The sequence below is a fragment of the Onychomys torridus genome, chromosome 2 (assembly GCF_903995425.1).
Source record: "Onychomys torridus chromosome 2, mOncTor1.1, whole genome shotgun sequence".
In the NCBI taxonomy this organism is placed as follows: Eukaryota; Metazoa; Chordata; class Mammalia; order Rodentia; family Cricetidae; genus Onychomys; species Onychomys torridus.
The window spans coordinates 117,824,686-117,844,848 of NC_050444.1; the positions used below are offsets into that span (position 1 = coordinate 117,824,686).

A 20,163-nucleotide genomic window follows, 5' to 3' on the forward strand; every position below is an offset into this window, starting at 1 on the left:
GATGTTCATTTCTCTAGACTTGTGACTTTTCTGCTATAACCCCATTGACTAGATACTTGAAGTTTTGGTCGTATTTACTTTTCTTCCTGTATGCCTGACCTCATCCTCCAGGCTTGGTAACCTTTGTTCGTTAGTCCTTGTTCGTGGCTGACTCTTATTTCCAACATTTCTTTGGTTGGTTTGGTTTTTCCTGTGTTTCTGAACTTTCCTCCACTGCACTATCATGAACTTGTATAACCTTCTTGTGTAGGTCCTAAACTGATTTTCCTTCTTCAATCATCTGCTGTTTGAGGCTCCCTACGGCAACTGCAGGAGCCTGAGGTCTGGCGTTCCAGCCACCCAGACCTTGTTTTCTGTCTCTGAGGAGCTGGGTTAGAATGGCTTGATTTCTCGCGTGCTTTCTGTTTCTTTGGTCTGTTTTGTATGTTGTTTGCTGGAATCTTTGTGCACTCCTGTTTTATTTTGTCCTTTGTCACTTTTTTTTTTATCTGTTGTACTTTATGGGATTCTTCTGAGCTAACTGTTTCTGCTTGGATTCTCTCTTATTACTATTTTGGGGTGGGGGAAGCAAACCACATATACAGAAATAAGATTTACAGCAATTTTGGCATTCATACAGAGTAAACAACAACAAAAAACAAAACAAAATAAAAAAACCAGAACACTTGTGTCCCCCCAGTAAAGTTCTGAGACAGGGACATGAGGATACTTTCAGAAAAATTGTATAGTATTTTAGGGCTACAAGAATGAGTGGTTCAGAAGTAAAAGGGAAGATGAGGAGAGAGTGATGTATGAAAGAGAAACAGTGTGTGGGCTAATTGTGAGGAGTAACAGAGAAAATATTACAGAAGAGCCTCAGAAAAAGAGAATAGACATTAAAGTCTGCCCAGGCACAATTTATACTAAAGGGAACTAAAGAAAGGAGATAAATGTGAATTAAAATACAATAACAAAGAAAAAATGGAGACAGGAAATCTATCACCAGCTCATATTTCTTCCTGGGTGGGATGATGTGGCTGCCTCCACCCCTTTGATGGTTCTTCCCCATAGCTGGCTCTGCAGTGGGGAGATTCTCAGGGATTCAAACAAGTTAGATGCTCTCCCTTGCTGAGGTGGCTTCTATGCTGTACACAGTTTCCTGTTGGAATTTCCTAATGGGAGATGACAGCCATCCAATTATACCTCTTCCTGGTGTGCCAGGGGAGCCTACTTTCCATTCAGGGCATTCAGTGTTTAGGAGGGGGCATGGAGGGCATGGCTGGGCTTGTATTTACCTCTGCCGCTGGGCATTCTCTTCCCTGGAGGATCCCAGCTTTTTCCCTGACCAATGACCCGTATGCATCAGCTGGACAAGACTGCCCTGTTCAGCACAGTTCTTGTGTTCCCATGCTGCTGCTCATTGTGGCAGAGGTGGGGGTGCTGCTTTCCACACATTCTTCCTGCCAGTCAGCTGTGGGGCTTGTGGAAGAGTTCAGCTTTAGGCTCCCATTTCACACTTCTGATGGAGTTCCCCATAGTCAGCACTGGTCTGGACTCTCTTTAGCCATAGTGGATTTAGTTTGGGGCCATGACTTTGCTTCCCATCTATTCTCTCTTCAACCTGCTGTTCCTAGGTGGCTGTGCCAAGCAGGGACCAGCACCTTTTGGTGTCTGTTACTGACCCCAGGTGAGCAGCAGTGGTTCCGTTTGTCTGGGTGCTGGTTGGTGGCTGCTCCAGGTCACTTCCCTATTGGAGGATTCTGTGGATCTCATTATGTCTTGCCTCGTCCTATGCACTGTTTTGCTTTTCTTCAGTTCACACTCTCCAGCTGCTCTACCAGGGTGTGTTTCTGATGTGCCTCTGTTCTTTCTCTCTCAGGAATAGACAGGCTCTTCTCCTTCACTGGGTCACACAGAAGCAGCTTTTAATTTGCCCTTTTTGCATAAGGCCAAATTTATATAGCAGTCTGTAAGAGAACCAATGCCTTTGACCTGTATTTCATTTTAATAAGTTTTTTTCCTTTTTTTCAAGTGACAGATCTATGATATTGGATGAGTTCTATTTTAAACCTTATCATTCAAAATGGTTGCATGACCTCTAGTTTTAAAGGTTTGTTTCTTGTAACTACTGCTATCTTTCTTTGACTCATTGTCTGGGTAACAGTCTTTCCTATCTCTGCCTTTTCCAGAGCAGGGCTCTGTTCTCAGCCTTGTTTCTTCATGGCCTTCAGCAAGTTTCTAGCCCCACCTGGCACTGATTCTCATCTCTAGAAGTGAGATATTGTTACTAACCTTATTGAATTATGTAAAATGAAGGATATCAGTGCAGCCAAATATTCTGCCACTTAGCACAGACTCTCTCCCTTCCTCTATCAGCCAACTGTAATGATGATCAAATCAGGAAGCTCTGGTTCTTAAACCCACACTCTCTGAGGAGGTTCAATCAGCTTAAGCTGATGCTGGCTGCTACTCTAGCAGGTTGCTTAGCAACCCTGCGCCAGTTGCAACAATCCTGGAAAAGGTTTGCATCAACAAGGTCTTGATGATTGCAGGCTGTCATAGGTATTAGCTAAAGCAAACTGCCACAGCACTCTGCTAACCCCTTTGTGTTTATGATTCCTTTTCCAAGAATGATACTTGATCCAATTAGAGAGCAGGGGTTCATAAGAAACAAAAGCTTTCCCAAGACAATGTGTCCTTTAACTATCACTGTTGGGGGAACCAGTTTATACTCAATTTGCTCTCCTGTAAGTAACTTGGCAATCAGATGAGAAGTTAAGGCAAGGCACTTGGGATTCTGTAAAGTAATGCCTCATTAGAAGACCATAGAGAGACACTGGGCATCCGAGGCAAAGCCATGAGGAATAACTTACTTTCATAGACTTGGCAATGGAAAAGAAGTGCTTTGGCTACAAGCAAATTAGCCTAGCCCAAGGCTCATTTAGCCTCTCTCCCCTTTCTCTTCTCTCTCTCTCTCCCCTCTCCCTTTTCTCTCTTCTCTCCCTCTCTCTCTCCCCCTCTCCCATCTCCATCTCTCTCTCTCTCTCTCTCTCTCTCTCTCCCCCCCCCCCCTTTCTCTTTTCAGACATCCAAATCGCTGGAGCAGCTATGAAGAGGCTTGGCTTCTGCTGTGATGGTCCTCTGAGATGCTTCTGACAGTGTCTCACATAACATATGGCACAGTGTAGGTGTTGACAGATGTGGCTGATGCCCTCAGCAGTTTAGTGTCTGGCCGTCTAGGGCGTGTGGATTTCACCTAGTGGAAAGCTCATTGTCACAGGCGAGGAAACTGAGGCCAAGTAAAGGACTGCATGATTTCCAAGGTCTTAAGACTCTTGGCTGAACCAGAGCAAGAACACAGGTATTCAAAAGAGAGTAAGGCATTTATTTTGGTGGTTAATATTTAGAAAATGGTAAATTTATCATGAAAGCAATGTAAATTATTTGATCAGAAAAATATTCCTAACTTAATCATTTAGAAACCACTCAAGGACTGCCAGTAAATATAATTTCCAGGAATATTTACCAAAAGAAGAAACACAAAATGTGAAGAGACTTACTATCTAGCATCTAGACAAAAAGGTAATTTTTCTCAATTCATTACATCTTTGGCTTACAATATTTCAAGGGTTCCAGGTGACTCACTGGCAAGGATAGAAAGCCCTCAGCTTACAATCTAAGGCCTTTCCCATCTCACCTCATCTACTTACCATCCTTGCCTCTCATCACCGCTTTTACCACTAGCTCTGGACAGGTATGCTCTCTGTCTACTTGCTCTGTCCCCAGCGCCTGCCAGATTTCCCACCTCTCTGCTTTTATTATTATTATTATTTCATCTGTGTGAAAGACATTCTCTCATCTTTTAGAAGGCTGAACTCCAGGCCCTCCTGCCATGAAGCATCAGGCCACATGTGCACTTTCTTACCTTCAACTTTCATTTTTTTTCCCCCTCGAGACAGGGTTTCTCTGTGTAGCTTTGGAGCCTGTCCTGGAATTCACTTTGTAGACCAGGCTAGCCTCGAACTCACAAAGATCCTCCTGTCTCTGTCTCCCAAGTGCTGGAATTAAAGGCATCCACCACCCCTGCCTGGCACCTTCAACTTTCTATGAAATTCCATTTTAGTTGTTCATGAGGGACTCATCACTATCAGTCTGTACCAGTCAGAATAGAAACAGCCGACACCCACTTAATGTGAAGGAGCCTGGTAGGTGCTTTACATGTTGCCTCATTTAGTTGTAGGAAAGACTTTAATTTCTATAATTCTTTATTGATTGAATTATATATTCTTGGATGCTAAGTGTCCTATGATAAGATTTAATATTTAGTTAAAATGAAAATAACAAAGCTGAAGATGAAAAATAACTCATTATTTTCAACTCTGCACACGCAATTATAACTTTCCTGATTGTTCTGTTTCAGGCATGCTGGGTGAAGATCCTACTGGATTCCATTCTGACACAGGACAGGCCATTGCAGACCTGCACTTGCATCCCTTCATAGCCAGCTGTAGCTACTGGCGGCTGCTCTCCTTACACTGAGCTAGGACTGAGATCATATGTTCTTGGCCAGCAAACTTCATGTATGATCTCACTTGTTTAACTTGAAGATTTTTTTTGGGGGGGGTCAGGGTCAGCTTATAAATGAGCGTTCAGTATGGTTAAATAAGAACACAGTGGCATGAACATGTTACAGTACTAACACTCTCCAGAGTCTACTGAGGCACTCAGGGAATTCATTTTCTTCGGTATGATCGCTCAACTACACCAAAGCATCCCCATGATTGTTTTTGGCATTGGTTTCTTACTGAGGTTCCTGTCTACTCTTTACAGTTCTACCTGCCCAATGTTGGGATCGCAAGTAAGAGCTTTGGGTGGCATCTAGGGCATGTTTGTGGGTTAGGCTAGGGTGAATCTGCCTGCACATGTATTACGTTATCCTCTTGGGTCAAGTAACTGAGTGTTTTTAACCTCTACAAATGTAATAACCACATTTTCTGCCCCTCTGTGTGGAAGTAACAGATTAGATATAAGGTAGTAAAAAAAGTACATGATTAAAAAAACTGAACATGTGATGAAAATGTGTCCTTTAAAAAGACAAATTCAAGAAGTATTTATGCTGAACAATGACAGTTGACATGGAAATGGGGGAAGCATAGACAGACAGACACATGCTATCAAAAGAGACTTTGTGGCATGTGTCTGTCTGTCTTAGAGCGAAGCTCGCCCACAGAGGCAAATTCTAGAGTACATACGTAGAGTCAGTGTCCTTTTCTTTCTTCCGTATTCCAAAGGCCTTCCGTGTGCGTTTTTTCAGTCCTGTGGGAAGACAGCAAAGGGTCAGGTGAATGTATCCTGGAAGGTGCAGCCAGGCCTGGTGAACTTTACCATGCACATTGCTCCAGAGACAGAGTCTGGGGGACTTCAAATCAGTACCCCTTCTTTGCTACAGAGTAAATTCAGGATCAGTTTGGGCAACTCCATGAGACTCTGTCTCAAAGTATTTTTAGATTTAAAAAAAAAAGGAAAGAAAAAATGGACTAGGGATAATGGGGATGTGGCTCAGTGGTCAAGCAGCTGCGTAGCACAGACCGTGCCCTAGAGCAGTGGTTCTCAACCTTCCTAATGTTGCAACCCTTCAATACAGTCCCTCATGTTGTAGTGGTCCCCAACCATAACACTGCTTTCATTGTTACTTCATGACTGTCACTTTGCTACTGCTATGAATTGTAATGTAAATATTCATGTTTTCTGATGGTCTTAGGTGTCCCCTATGAAAGGGTCATTTGACCCCCAAGGAGTCTTGACCTACAGGGGTTCAATCACCAGTTCTGAAAAGAAAAGGGAAAGTTGCTACATAGCTGTTCAGTTTGCATACTCAGAAAACAGTGTCAGCATATGTGTATGCATGTGAATATGTAAAGATGATTCATGACTGGAGTTTCAACAGGTGTTTATGAGGGCCTCGGCAGGGGAAGTTCTTAGACTCATAAGCAACATAAGGATGCCGTAACTGGGAAGGATCACAGGCTTTTCTTAGATTACTGTTATTCATCAGGAAGATCAAGACTTTGCCAAGAAACTTAATCACAGATTTAGAATAGCCATTTCCAGGGTGGATCTGTACTTGAGACTGGATAATCCTAAAACACAGAGAAAATGAGCCGTACTAGTAGAGCTATGCACACCCCTTGCCCCATTTCTCACCCTGCATTCCCATCTCATCTTTAGCATAATGGCTAGGTTAGAATGTTAACTCTTCTCTGAGCATACCATAACACTGGTAAACTAGCATCTCTTCCTCAGGATCTTCATCTCTGGGTGAAATTCACTGCTTATTTTGCCAACACTCAAAATTTTAATTCATCCTTGAATGCCATATGCTGATAGGACCTATCCATCTTACTGATGCTCTTATATATATTAATATGTCAGTGGTGCCACTCATCAGTGATTTCAGATTCTCCGATGATTGTGAGCCTTCCTAGCCTAGAGGCCAGGGCTGCCCAGCCCTGCCTGCCCATTTTGCAGAGGTATCAGACAACATTTGCTGATTATAGTTAGGTTCCAAGAGAGTACCATTCGGGCAGAACTGGGGCAAGAAGGCCCCTTCCATGCTTATGAGCCAAGCCAAGTTTGGGTCTTCCATTCTTACTCCATCAAGGACCTGTTGAGACCTCCCATCTCCTACATGTTCCACAGGTGTGCACATGGCTGGGCTTTCCGATGTTAGCAAGTGCTTCTTTACCATAGAAGAGGCCTGTGTAATCAGAACTGTGAGGAAAGCTGTACTGGGATATAGGAACTAAAAACCAACCTGATATCGCTGGGCAGGTGGCTTATCCCTATTATCTTAGCAGTTGGGAGGCTGAGACAGGGGGATTGGTGAAAGTTTGAAGCCAGCCTGGATTGCAGAGTGAGGCCCTCTCTCAAAAACAAGCAAACAAAAAACCCCATCCAACCAACCAAACAAAAATATGGTCACCGATACTGCAGTGTTTGTTTGGCAGGAAGTGCAACCAGAAAAATAGATGGAATCAGGCATTTGCTATCGTCTTTCTCAAGGCCTGTGAGTCAGCTGAGACTCTGAGTCACTCATTAGCTGTCTCTAAGGATACTACTCAAATATAGTTTCCAAAATGTCTCTGTGCAGCTCAATTTTGCATTTAATATTCATTCTATTTAAGATGTTTAGATCTTTAAAATGTCAATGCTCTTTTTAAAAACCATTTCCCACACAAAACTATTCTCCATTACTTTTCACATAATACGTTTATAGGGGAACTGGCTGACATTTCAAACTATTCATAATATTTAGGAATGCTTGCCCCCACCCCATTCCATTTTCAATTCTCTTTGTTACAATCTCTCTCTCTCATCTCTGTTCTGTCTTATTCCCCGCTAGGGACAAATGCCATAGTTATATAATCATCATTTTCTTCTTACCATTTACCCCAGGTTTCAGCTTCTTGCTGCTTCCAATTTAGCTGTAGGTTCATGATGATCGCTGTACTCATGAATCACTCCTGATGACTTTAGGAGCACATCACAAAACCATTACTAACCTGTATTTTAAAGTTACTGTATTCTGCTAACTCTACCTATAAGAGACAGCCTGTCCTCCCAAACAGACCAGGAAGTACCCACAACTTTCAGATTTCAGGTAATCCTGTATTAGCAACAGAACCATCATGCCCTAGACTAATGTATTTGGGCAACAGCCAAGGTGAAGTAAATCATGAATGTCCCGAGTTATCTATTTTCCAGGAAAAAGTACACCGACCCATAGTCAGGGGACACAGAATCCATCCCAGTGTTGTTTCTGGCTGAAAACCTTGCAGTTGCTTCTGCCCTTTGGGTTTTCAGACAGTTTATAACAAGCAACAATAAGAGAAGGAATCACACAATCATAAAATCCTATGCCAACCTAGAGCTTTAGTGTCACTGAAAGTCATGTTTCTAACACACAGAATACCTGTATGTGTGGAATATAAAAAGGAACACACAAATATCTGACATTTCAGAAAAAGTCACATTGTTAGATAAGCATTAAAAAGAGGGCCCCTGTATGACAAGTGGAGAGACTTGCAAAGAAAACTTTGATTAAAGCAACAAAAATATAAATTGTAAGTTATTTATATTTTAATGGATAATTTTTTAAAGATCCAAGCAGAAATAATCATATTACCCCTGCTAAACATGAGGTACAGTCAGTCATGCCTTTTGAGAACTTACCAAAGAATATTTTGGAAAAGTCTCCTAGCAGAAAGAAATCAGTGAGATAGCTTGGTGGACAGAGACATTTATCTGGCATCCTGAATCCCATGCCCAGAGTCCATGTTAAGGCTGAAGAAGAGAGCCGACTATGCACCCACCCCTCCACCCCCATCTCAGCCCCCCCCCATGACAACAGAAGGGAGAAATGATTTTCAAGGATATCATCAGAATATCAAGGAAGACATTTTATGTCAGCTCAAGAAACACTGGGCCCAGCAAGATGGCTCAGAGGGCAAAGAAGCTTGCCGCCAATCCTCACAACCTGAGTTTGATCCCTGGAACACACATGCTGTAAGGAAAGGACCAGCTCCCACAAGCTGTCCTCTGACTCCCACACATGACCTTTGGAATTCATGTACCCCAACCCATAATCATAAGAACGAATGAATAAATGTGAAAAATTTAAAAAGAAATTATAATTCTGACTTCATAATGATGTAACAGTTCTAAAGTCAATTTTTAACTAGGATTGTTTTGGGTGTACAGCATGGATTTGGGTTAACTATTCTTTATTAAGAAAAGGAAAGCAAAAAAGTTTGGTTTTATTTTAAAGAAATGCCCCTCTCCAAATGCTGAGGTCCACAGCAAGAGGATTTCCAGCTGTGAATATTCAGGGTGAGAAGAGTTCTTTTGTGAGCTGTGGAATCCAGGCCACCTTGAGGGCAGCCCCAGAACTGTTGTCTTGGCTGAGTTGTGGTGAGCCGGCCTGTGTCCCTCTATCTAACTTATGTCCCAATAGCTTCCTTTGGTGTCTTGAGACAAGCCAGTCAGTTTTGAAGGAACAACACTAAAAAAGACACCCCCACCCCTCAAGAAAGGATTTCTCTATGTAACAGCCCTGGTTATCTTGGAACTCAATTTGTAGACCAAGCTGGCCTTGAACTCAGAGATCTACCTGCCTCTGTCTCCTGAATGCTGGGATTAAAGGTGTGTGCCACCATGCCTGGCTAAAAATAAACCTTTAAAAAGAGGTTAGAAAGCTTATCTCAATTTAGACAATTCTGAGTATGATACTACTGAACAGTTAAACAGAGCAATGGGTATAGAATTTGATGGTGCTGGTCCAAAAGTCCAGGGCAAGAAGGAGTTCCATTATTGAAATACTAAGCAGACACTGTCACTGTGGGCCTTTCTGAAGGCCGGGTACCAGCTGCATAAGATGTCTCTTTAAAATGTCTTACATGGTGTATGTATGTGTGTGTGTGTGTGTGTGTGTGTGTATACATGCATGTGAGCTTGTGCATTATTATACACACAAGTGTATGTGCCATGAGTGTACATGCAGAGGTCAGAGGAGGCTATCAAGTGTCTCCTTCTATGGCCTTCTACTTCACTGTCTTCACTGAACTGGAAGCTTGCCATCTCAGCAAGGATGACTGGCCATTGAGCTCCCAGTTACCTGTTTGTCTTTACTTCCTCATGCTGGGCTTACAGGCATGCGTGCTTTTTACATGGGTGGTGGGGATTTGAACTTAGGTCCTCATGCTGGTATAGTAAACATTCTTAGCACTGAGCCATTTCACTAGCCCATCTTACAAACTTTGTGAAAATGTAGTTGGCTTTTCCTCTTCAGGTAATGAGTCTGAGGGTTGGCTTGAGTAAGGCTGCAGGAGATAAATCCCAAATCTACAGATGGAAGTGCAGCACTGACTCATGGGCTCTGAATGAACACCAGTTCTCTTACTGAGGCGTGCCTAGAGACACTGCATTTCTATAAAATCCTTTAATCCATAAAGATATGTCTCATTATTTAGTTTATATAATTCTGTAAGTAAAATGGAGATAAACAGGTGAAAATGTCATATATCCTCACAAGAGAATATTATTCAGCTCTGAAAAGGAATTAAGGCTGAAACCTGATATAACATAAATAAACCTTAAAAACATTGTGATTGCTGAAAGCAGATGAACATAGAATGTCACCTACTATACAACTTTATAGGACATATCCGGCAAAAGCAAATCCATCAACACAGAAATCAGAGTAGATGTTGATGGGCAAGGTGGAAGGAGGAATGGGGACAGCTGAATGACAGACTCTCTTTTAGATGACGGAAAATTCTGGATGTAGATAGTAGTGTTTGTTCTAAGATATTGAATATGCATGATGAGTTATATATGTTAAAATGACCCAAGCGGAAAACTGTTATGAGCATTTTAGCTCAACAGAAAAGAAATGGAAGAGTTCAAGCTGGGCTAATTTACAGTGAGTGAGAAAAAAAGTGAAAGAAACAAGACACTCTCAAAAGTCTGAGACCTGAATAGCTACATATACCAATAAACACAAAATCATACGTTTGTTTAAAAGGTTTTGAGATAATTAAAAACAACAACAACCTATTCTCCCCTGTAGGTAATGATGTTGTGTTGTGATGTCAAAAAGGAACATACCTGGAAGCAGTTGGAAATTTGTGACCTCCACCATGAAGAAAAGGGTTTACATGAGAATTTGCCAAGAACGCATACTTTCCTCCATACTTTATTCTGTTACTGGCTTCTTTGATCTGGTCTCAGTAGCCCAGAAGGTAAATACCATGGTATTAGCATGTGGGGTGTTGATTCTCCTTGGTGAAGGACAGGGCAGGCTTACAGCCATTTGCTCAACTGTCTTAAAGAAGAGGCATATCCACAGAACTGGGAGAATAGCAGTGATGGATGAAGGAAGTGGGAGACCAGAATTTTGGAATATGCTCACATGTTCTGTCCTCGGATTCCATCTGGGAAAGCCCCATGTTGAATGCTATATATTATCGGGGAAACTAGGGCTCCCTTTCATAAGTTCTTAGTTTGTTAATAAAAAAAATTAAAAATGGACCCAGAAGGACGTTTGAGGGGAATTTTAGTAGTTTAAGACAAACAATGGGGAATAGAGGTCAGTCAGCAAGTAGACACATGACAAACAGCAGCCATGTGGCATGGCAGAAAGGGGAGAGCACTGTTAGCTTCAGAAAAGAGAAAGCCCACTGTCCAAGAAAGCATGCTGATCAATATTGAAAAGAAAAAGAAGACTTATGCTTCCTGAGTAACTCTGAGAGGAGGCAGGATTAGCAGAGCCATAGAGAGGCAGCTTGGGAAGCAATGGTATGGAAGCAGTTTCTGGGATGGTCAAGTATATTATCTCTTTAGATAATAATTCCTTCCTATCTCCTTCCCACAAATTCAGGTGAATCAGATTCAGGGGTGGTCTTCTGGAGAGGTGATAGGCAGAGCTGAAGTAAGTTTAAAAAATATTATCATTATGAATGCTTTCCAAGACTACAGTAACAGTGTGGCCAAGAATCTTGGTTTTGTCTGAGATTAGGTCCCTATAGGGCAAGGGAACACCTTAGGGTGCAGTGACAGCATGGAGTTGGGCTTCTGCCTCTGTTACCACTGACTGTGTGTGTGTGTATGTGTGTGTGTGTGTGTGTGTGTGTGTGTGTGTGTGTGTGTGTGAATTTCATAAATTATGACCTTGAAACCAGTAATAATGAAAATCCTATACAAACTATAGAAGAAAAATGTATGCTAGCAAAACATCAGAAATGAATGTTGTTTGGCACAATACTAAACACTTTAGCCAGCAGCCCTAGACAGAAAAAACAACATTCCACTTTGAGCTTGCATTCATTCTGAGTCCAAACTGTAGTTGCCACTTTCTAGCACTGCTCCCACAGAGATACAGGTGTTGTCACTACAGATAATCAGGTTCAGGGGAAGAAAAGAGAGCAAAGCCTCTAGCATTGTTAAGCCTGCAGGTCCCTGGCCAAAATATAAACAGGACAAGACAGTGCAGAGATTTCTTCATTTTGTATTACTGAAGCCATTTAAGGTTTAACTAATATTTGGTCGTGATGGAAAATCCAGTGGGAAATTACCCAACTCTATTCTAGAAGCCTGAGGTCAAGATGCCCTGGCTAACTTAGCCTCTGTGATGCAACCATCTCCTCCAGCTAATTGCTAACCTTGGCTTCTGTTAAACTGCTTCCTTGCTCAAAACTCTCCCTTGCAGCTGCCAAGCAAGATAACCAGGATGTGCTTTTTGCCTTCAAAAACCCTATATCCTAAACACTTAGGTCCTGAATACCTGAGTGTAGTCCAAGCCAGCTGGAATAAAGACTTTCAATTGGCAAAAACAAACAAACAAACAAACAAACAACAAAAAGAAGAGGCATTTCAAGCTGCAAGGAAAGGAAGCATGTGACAGTGACATCTAAGTCTTCCCCTGGAGGTGAGGCATGGGGAGAAATCCAACAGGAAGGAACTTCTTTGCCTTGGTCTAAATGTTAGAAGGCAGCAATCATAGTCATGCTCATCACACGCCCTGGGATGTGAGAAGAAACCATACTGAGGTCATCACATAGCAGCAGCCAATGCATTCTATAGACCCCTCTTCCAGACTGAGTCCTGGTTCCTCTTGTCCTTGGAATGTCTTTCTCTAAGCCTTTACAACTATTCTTGCCTTCTTACCAAAAGGAATATCCCCTCCAATATAATTTTTTTTGGGGAATGGAAAGACTTCTAGGAAAATTGAGCTGTGCATTAATTAAAAATAAAGACTATATTTTACATGCTGAAATCTTTGTGTGTTTCCTGGTAAATAGAAGGAAGCTAATAAAGGCTGGCAAAATCGATTATTTCTGTAACAAATGAGAATTTTCAGCTGGAGTCTTCATTAATGTTGAGGGTTACTTATAGGTGAATCACATGTAATGGAATTACTCATTTTCTGCATGAACCCAGGCCAAGCATTTAGTCTCAGTAATAAAAAACAGGCAAATTTAATTGCCCTGGGCATGATGCCTCATGCAGATGGTAACTCCAGCATGGCAATGTGTGTTCATTACGAGGGCTACTGTACCTCAGGAAAGATGCTGGGGCTTTGTACGGCAGGATCTTGGGAATTGCACTTAGGTCCTCAGACAGGCTAGAGAAGTACTCTTCCATGGAGTTAAATTCCCAGCCCTCCCTTCTGTTTTAAGTACAAGCACTGTGTTTCAATTCAGACTGTTCCAAAAAAAAAATATTACCCCAATTCTCCATGTCATTTAAGATAGTCCCTCCCATGATATATATATTTTAAATTTCTGATTGCCAGGGCTTACACTGCTGCCTAGAATGTGGGAGATGTTTATTAAAAGTGAATGTTAGGGAGCAGAAAGAGTTGAAGTCAGTGTTTAGAAATAACCAGCTTGTGTATACATACTACGTGTTACAGCCATCACTCACATATTTACTAGCTGTTCTCTCTATTTGCAATTTTAATCAAAGGAATTAGTCAAAGTTGGTAGGGATGTCTTGTTTGGTCTGAATGTTCTAGTTTGGTATTTTGGTGATCAAAGGAAGTTCTAGGGACCTTTGTACTTGGTAAGAGCAAAGCCTGTTTACACGAAATTCTGAGCTAAGCCCTTTGGGAAAAAGCCCAGTGACTGTCCAACCGCAGTGGACCACAGAAGTCTGACATGAGCAAACAGCAAACTCAAGTTCTGTATCTGGAAATTCATGTTGAGACACTGAAATAGAGAATCCCAAAGGCAATGAAAAACTTCAAGTGCTTAAACATGGCTTTTTTTCCAGAGAGAAATATTTGACCTTTCAGTGACATAGAAGGAAATGTTAGAAGATAGTCACGGAATACATTTGATACCAAAGGTCAGATTTGCTGGACTAGCGTTAATGGAATTCAGGAGATGGGTGATCAGGATTTGAAGCAGGTAGACAACTTCTGATAAGCTGTCAGCACAGTACCGAGACTCTCCAGCAGCCTGCTTAGCTGGGAAGAAAAGTGGGAGTTAGAGTCTTGACTTGGGTTCAACAATTACCCTACTGCCTTCAGGGACAGGCTGCTTAATCTCTCTGAGTCTCCATTTTTCTCAGCTAAGAATTATAAAGATTTTTTAAAAGTTTTTAATGCTGTAAGAAATCTATGTCGGACCTGAAGCATACTGGGCATCACTTTCTGCAGATTTTTCTTGCCTATCTTGACATGTTGATAGTTGTCAAACAACTCAGGTATTCTAAATGATAACACAAGGGCAACTAAATACCCAATTCACCATTGCCAGAAGCTCTGCAGCTTTATTTCTCTAGAAATAAGAAAAAAAAAAAACCAGCAAAATTTAAAACTAATCTAAATTTCAAAATCTCCACCTTGCCTTGGTTACAACACATGATAAATCAGAAGTCACTCTCAAGAGACACAGCCACATAACAGTCACCAAGACAATAAGGAATGTGTGTTTCTGGAAGAGCTAGAAAACACAGTATGGTTGAAGTCTTTCGCACTGATGACAACTTGTATCCATCAGCCAGTCTTCCCATTGTGACCTGCAAGCCATCCAGTATTGCTCCCACAGAGCAAGAGGCACTGTGCATGGAACATGGCGTTTCCTACTTCTAGCTTTTCATCAGCCACAGGCTCTTGCTTGGAGAGCAACACTTCCGATATTCAAATTTACATAACTCATCCCACTGGAACCTTGATGTATAAAACATTTTCTTCGGTCTCTGTCCTTTCACATTTGTTGATTCTCCTTGGCACCTGCTAACCTTCCCCAACCTATCTGTGATGTGTGGCATATGGACAGCACTGACTTCTAAAGCTTTGAGCAAATACCTTCTGGTTTTGAGGCGTAAACAGAAAAATTCAATTGAATTATAACTCATCAAATATCTCCTTTTGAAAAAGGAAAAAAAAAACACTATTCAAGCAGAAAATGAGGCTAAAAGAAAGTAAACTGGACATTAATGGAAAATGTTTTTGTAAGCTGTAACCCATGGTGTTTCATCCAGAGTGGAAGAGGCCCTTTGGTTGATCTAAGATTGGTTACCATATTTACAACTTCATGCTTTGGCATAAATGTTTCAGAGGCCAATTGAAAGTGGTGAAGTCTACCTTACCCATATAGAAGCTGATAGCAAAGGGAAAGGTGAGATAAGGGATGCTACACATTCCAAATATTACAGGCTACTGGCTAGAGTTATTCAATCCAAAGATGTGTAGAGCTAACTTCTGAAAAGAAATGGGATTAGCTTACAAATCAGAAACCTAACAGCATGGATAATTCTTTAAGGAGATCAACTGCCAGATAAATAGACACAGAGGTAAAGAACAAACACACAAAAACTTTCAGAAAGGAATTAAACAGGGCTGGGCAGAGAGATGGCTGAGTGTTTGCTGCACAAATGTGAGGACATGAGTTCAGTCCCCAGCAATGTGTAAAACACCAAGGTGGTAGTCTATGAGGCAATGTCAATGTTGGTGAGGCAGACACAGGGAGATGGTTAGTTGTTCTAGACTAAGCAGTGAGCCCTAGGTGAGACCTGGCTCAAAACTAACCAAACAAACCCCCAAAACCAGAGTAGATGGTTCTTAAGGAGTGATACTTGAGTTGCTTATCTGTCCTCCCATGTACCTGCACATACATGTGCACTTGCACACACACACACATACACACACACACACACACACACACACACACACACACACACACACACACAATACAGTTTAACTCTAGGCTCTCTTGGTAGTCTTAAAGTTTTCCAGGATACACGTCGATTGATCCTGTTTGAAACTTATAATAAAAAGATCATTTTCCTCCATTTCCCCTCCTTTGGAAACAAATCACACACACACACACACACACACACACACACACACACACACACACACACAAAAGTTCCCTGCTGTTGTGTAGTAGTTTCCTCTGAGGTTAAGATGGGAAACTTGTGAGAGTTCTGAAAGAATATATAGGGAAATGAAACAACAGGTTACTTCAGGATAGGCTGTTTACAAGGGGAGAAGCAACAAGATGTTCTAAGGGAGCATAAAACATTCCATTCTGAGGGAATGAGACAGGAAGTAAGTAATTCAAAATAGCTTCAGGAAGTCCCTGAAACTGACCAGATTATCTAGGCTCTTCCCTTCCCAAGAGTATACAAGCAGTAAGAACATACAAGCAGTAATGGTTGCTAAGAGTTACTTTCAGACAAGCCCAGATGTAGCAAGAATTTTAAAGGGTCTTATTAATAAAAAACCAACCCGGTGCCAGTTATTGGGGTGAATGCTGGAAGATCAGAGAAGCAGAACAAACCACAGCCAATGTCACTGTGCCAACTTCTCAGCTGATCCTGTTTCCTCAGACTGGAAACCTCTGAGTCCTCATCTAAATGGGTCTCAGCTGAACTGCTGCTCAAAAACCTAAAAGCTTAACCAGTCCTAGTTCCTCGTCCTCACAGCTTAAATATCCATCTGCTTCCTGCCATCACTTCCTGGGATTAAAGGCTCTTGTTACCATGCCTGGCTGTTTCTAGTGTGGCTTTGAACTCACAGCGATCCAGACGGATCTCTGCCTCTGGAATGCTAGGATTAAGGTGTGTGTGCCACCGTTTTCTGGCCTCTATATTAGTGACTGTTCTGTTCTCTGACTCCAGATAAGTTTATGAGGGTGCACAATATTTTGGGGAACACAATATCACCACATCCAGATGCTTGGAAGAAGTGCAGGCCAGACTAGCAGTCCAGAAGAAGCAAATAGCAGATAAGTTCCCAGAAGAGGCTCAGACCAACTGAGCCCCTGGGAAAGAATGCTTTCCAACAACATGCTGAGTGCCTGCAGGTTACACAATGTGCTCCTGGTCTCCAGCTTTTGTGAGCTGTCACTCATGCTGGGGTGGGCACTAGTGATGGAGCTGTCTCTGAGTCATTTCTGCTCCTGTAAGTAACACTTCATGCTGTGGATATTGCTCTGTGTAAATAAAGTTCTGATTGGCCAGTGGCCAGGCAGGAAGTATAGGCGGGACAAGAGAGAAGAGAATTCTGGGAAGTAGAAGGCTGGGGAGAGACACCACCAGCAGCTGCCATGAAAAGCAACATGTAAAGGTACTGGTAAGCCACAAGCCATGTGGCAAAGTATAGACTAACAGAAATGGGTTAATTTAAGATAGAAAAGGTAGATAACAAGAAGCCTGCCATAGCCATACAGTTTCTAAACAATGTAAGTCTCTGTGTGCTTTCTTGGTTGGGTCTGAGCGACTGTGAGACTGGCAGGTAAGAGAGATTTGTCCTGACTGGGCCAGGCAGGAAAACTCTAACTACAACTTCACTCATATTCTGATAACTCAGCCCAATAAAAACCCATTGGTGGGACTCAAGTAGGACTGTACCTCGGCCACTTCCCTATGTGGGGTGAGTAGACATTCACATCTCCCCAGGAACAGTGTCAAATGACAACTGTCAGGAAACTACTTCCGTTGGATGCTGTAAGCCCATAAAGTTGCAATGAAAACCTGTTTTCTTGTGATCTTCCAAGGAAATGGAACCTTTTTATAGGCATTCATATTTATTACTGCATCTCTACAGCATTTTCTTGGGTGAAGTATTATTCTACATGTATAGACCTTGTATTATAAACATTGAAACACATGCTTGCTATACTACCAATGATTATTGGATCCTACACACACACACACACACACACACACACACACACACACACACACACACACGGCAGATTCAGAATGGAAATTTCCCATTACCAGTCAGTATTATTTTCACTGTTTTTCCAGTACTGGGTAGGGATGTCTGCTTCACTCAGTGTTTAGTCGTACAAGCTCTAGAGTATGGGCAATCTCTACTGAAGATCTCTCTACCTTCTTTTCAGTGGCGGATGGAAAAGGGTCCTGGGGAACCTCTATCATGTACCAGAAACCCTTCTAAGCTTGGTGGCAGTGTCTTCTATGACTTGTGACTTATATAAGACAAGAGCTCAATTTCTCCATCCTCAACACCCTTTCTCAACAGGTGGCTGCTACTCACTTTAGCACCTTCTCATCTACTTTTCAAGTAAGAGCTACAAACAACTGCATGGTGTTGGAGAGGAACATGAGATGGGTTGTGATGCAAATTCTTGAGGATAGAGATTGAGATGTTATTATTTAGATGTAAAGGGCAATCTTTGCATGCTTTAGAATGGAAATATATAAAAAATGTGTTTATTCCTCCCACCAGTAATGTCTATTACCTGGGACCAAAAAGCTCCAGGATAAAGGAATTCATTTATAGGGTGGCCATTATGATAAGCAAGAGACTAGTGTTTCCTTCATCAAAAAGCAAAGTACTATGATACAAAATTATTTGAAAACAAGCTTTTGAGTTATGATCTGCATTCATAAAGAAGCACAAACTCCCACTAAAGCACTTAATTTTCCAGAACAGCTGAATACTAGAGCTTTTTGTAGTTCATAAGCACTTTCCAGTGGTGACAGGATATGTATCACTGTCACCTTTGGCAGTCCTGTGTGATCCTTAAACTCAAATCCTTCAGTTTTGTTACACTTTTGCAGTCAGATATGATATCTGATTGTAGCTTTGCCATGTACAAGCTGTGTGCTATTTTCAAAAAAATTCATTTCTCAAGAATCAAAATTTCTGTAACTGTAAAATATATACATCAAATGACTACAGTAGCAAGTGAGAAGATATATTTGTATATAGAGAGAACTAACTGAGTAAAAGCCATCATTTGTTTGTATAATTTTTATTATCATTTTAATTGAGGGTAAGAAAATAATAAGCTGCAGAGGTATGTACACACACACACACACACACACACACACACACACTCACAATGTAAAAGTAAAGTATACAATTTAGTTCCAACAGCAAGGTGTCTTTCTACATTAAATTGCAGAGGGGAGAGAGTTCCATTTCCCCTCACAAACCATGTGGTGATGTTACATCTAGCATTTGCTGTTGGGAAACATTAGCTTTAAGGTTCTACAAATCCTGATGAATGTCTCCATAACCACAAATATTCACATGGAAAACCACAAGCAACATTGTTTACCTTCTCCTCATTCAGAACCCGTGCCCTGCTCTCTCCAAGTAAAATCCATAAGATGGATCTTCTCTCATGGGTTGGCAACAAAGAGCAAACTTGCATGTAGCAAGTGTAGCAACATAAATAGCTCATCACAATCGATGTTTTCTAGAAATCAAGTCTGAATAGAAAATGAAAAGTAGAAGTCCTTTCTGGAATTAAAACCATCATACATCTATAGCATAGTTTACTGAAGCTTTCCCTTGGAAATTGATGAAGAAGACTTTAGAAATCTTTGTCCCTGCCCCAAGTGACAGTTTTACGTAAACATTTTTCTTGGAAACGGACTTTTCACCAGCTTCTAAGAAAGTACTAGAAAGGAGAAATAGCATGACACAACCTACCAGTAGTCACTGTGCCGAGTATCAGCATAGAGGTCAATGTGTGGCTTGGAAATGGATGAGCAAAGCCAGGAAGATTACAGCAGAAGACCCACACCTAGAAAACCATTAGTCTATATGCACTCATCCTCTTGTATGGGTTCCCTGTGTTTTATCATGTTCCATCATTGAAAATGTATACATGATAAATAAGTATGGCAATATGAAAAATCCTTCTGGTTGGGTGAAGAGAAAGAATACAACATATCTGCCTTCTGTAGAACTCTGAACTGAGTGGTTTTGTTTAGATTTTAACATTGTTTTTATTTCTATTTCTAAGATAAATATGTCTCATTACTTTTGAGATGTCTGGAAGAGCAGGCAGAACCCCAATAGAATAGCCTTATCACAACAAAGTGAATCACAACTCCAGTGACGCTAGTACCTTTACTTTATAGTTGAACTTGGTCTCAGTAACTTGATTATATTTTCTAAATCAGACTCATGCCAGGTCCTTTCTTTAAGGGCAGATAGCCTGCTCTTGTTACTCTCCCTTTTCAGACTAGAAATGCAACCCCGAATTAGAATGATTCAAAGGGGCATAGTTAAACATTTGTAGGAATGGTAGCTGCCAGAGAGGAAGTGACACATTACATACCTTAGACAACCCAAGGCTTTGATGCTCCTGCACCAGCCCAGAGTGTAGCAGCAGTGTCCTTAATCTCTATGAA

At 41.4% G+C, this 20,163-nt stretch overlaps 1 protein-coding gene across 29 annotated transcripts in view; it reads right to left on the reverse strand.

Annotated features, from left to right (window-relative positions):
• Positions 1 to 20,163, reverse strand: part of Sgip1 (SH3GL interacting endocytic adaptor 1) — a 186,434-nt gene that overhangs the window by 93,822 nt on the left and 72,449 nt on the right. For all 29 annotated transcript variants that reach the window (XM_036178298.1, XM_036178299.1, XM_036178327.1 and 26 more), the window contains one exon: positions 5,232 to 5,295. In XM_036178298.1, coding sequence (XP_036034191.1) covers positions 5,232 to 5,295 — 64 coding nt within the window. The remainder of the gene's footprint in view (positions 1 to 5,231; positions 5,296 to 20,163) is intronic.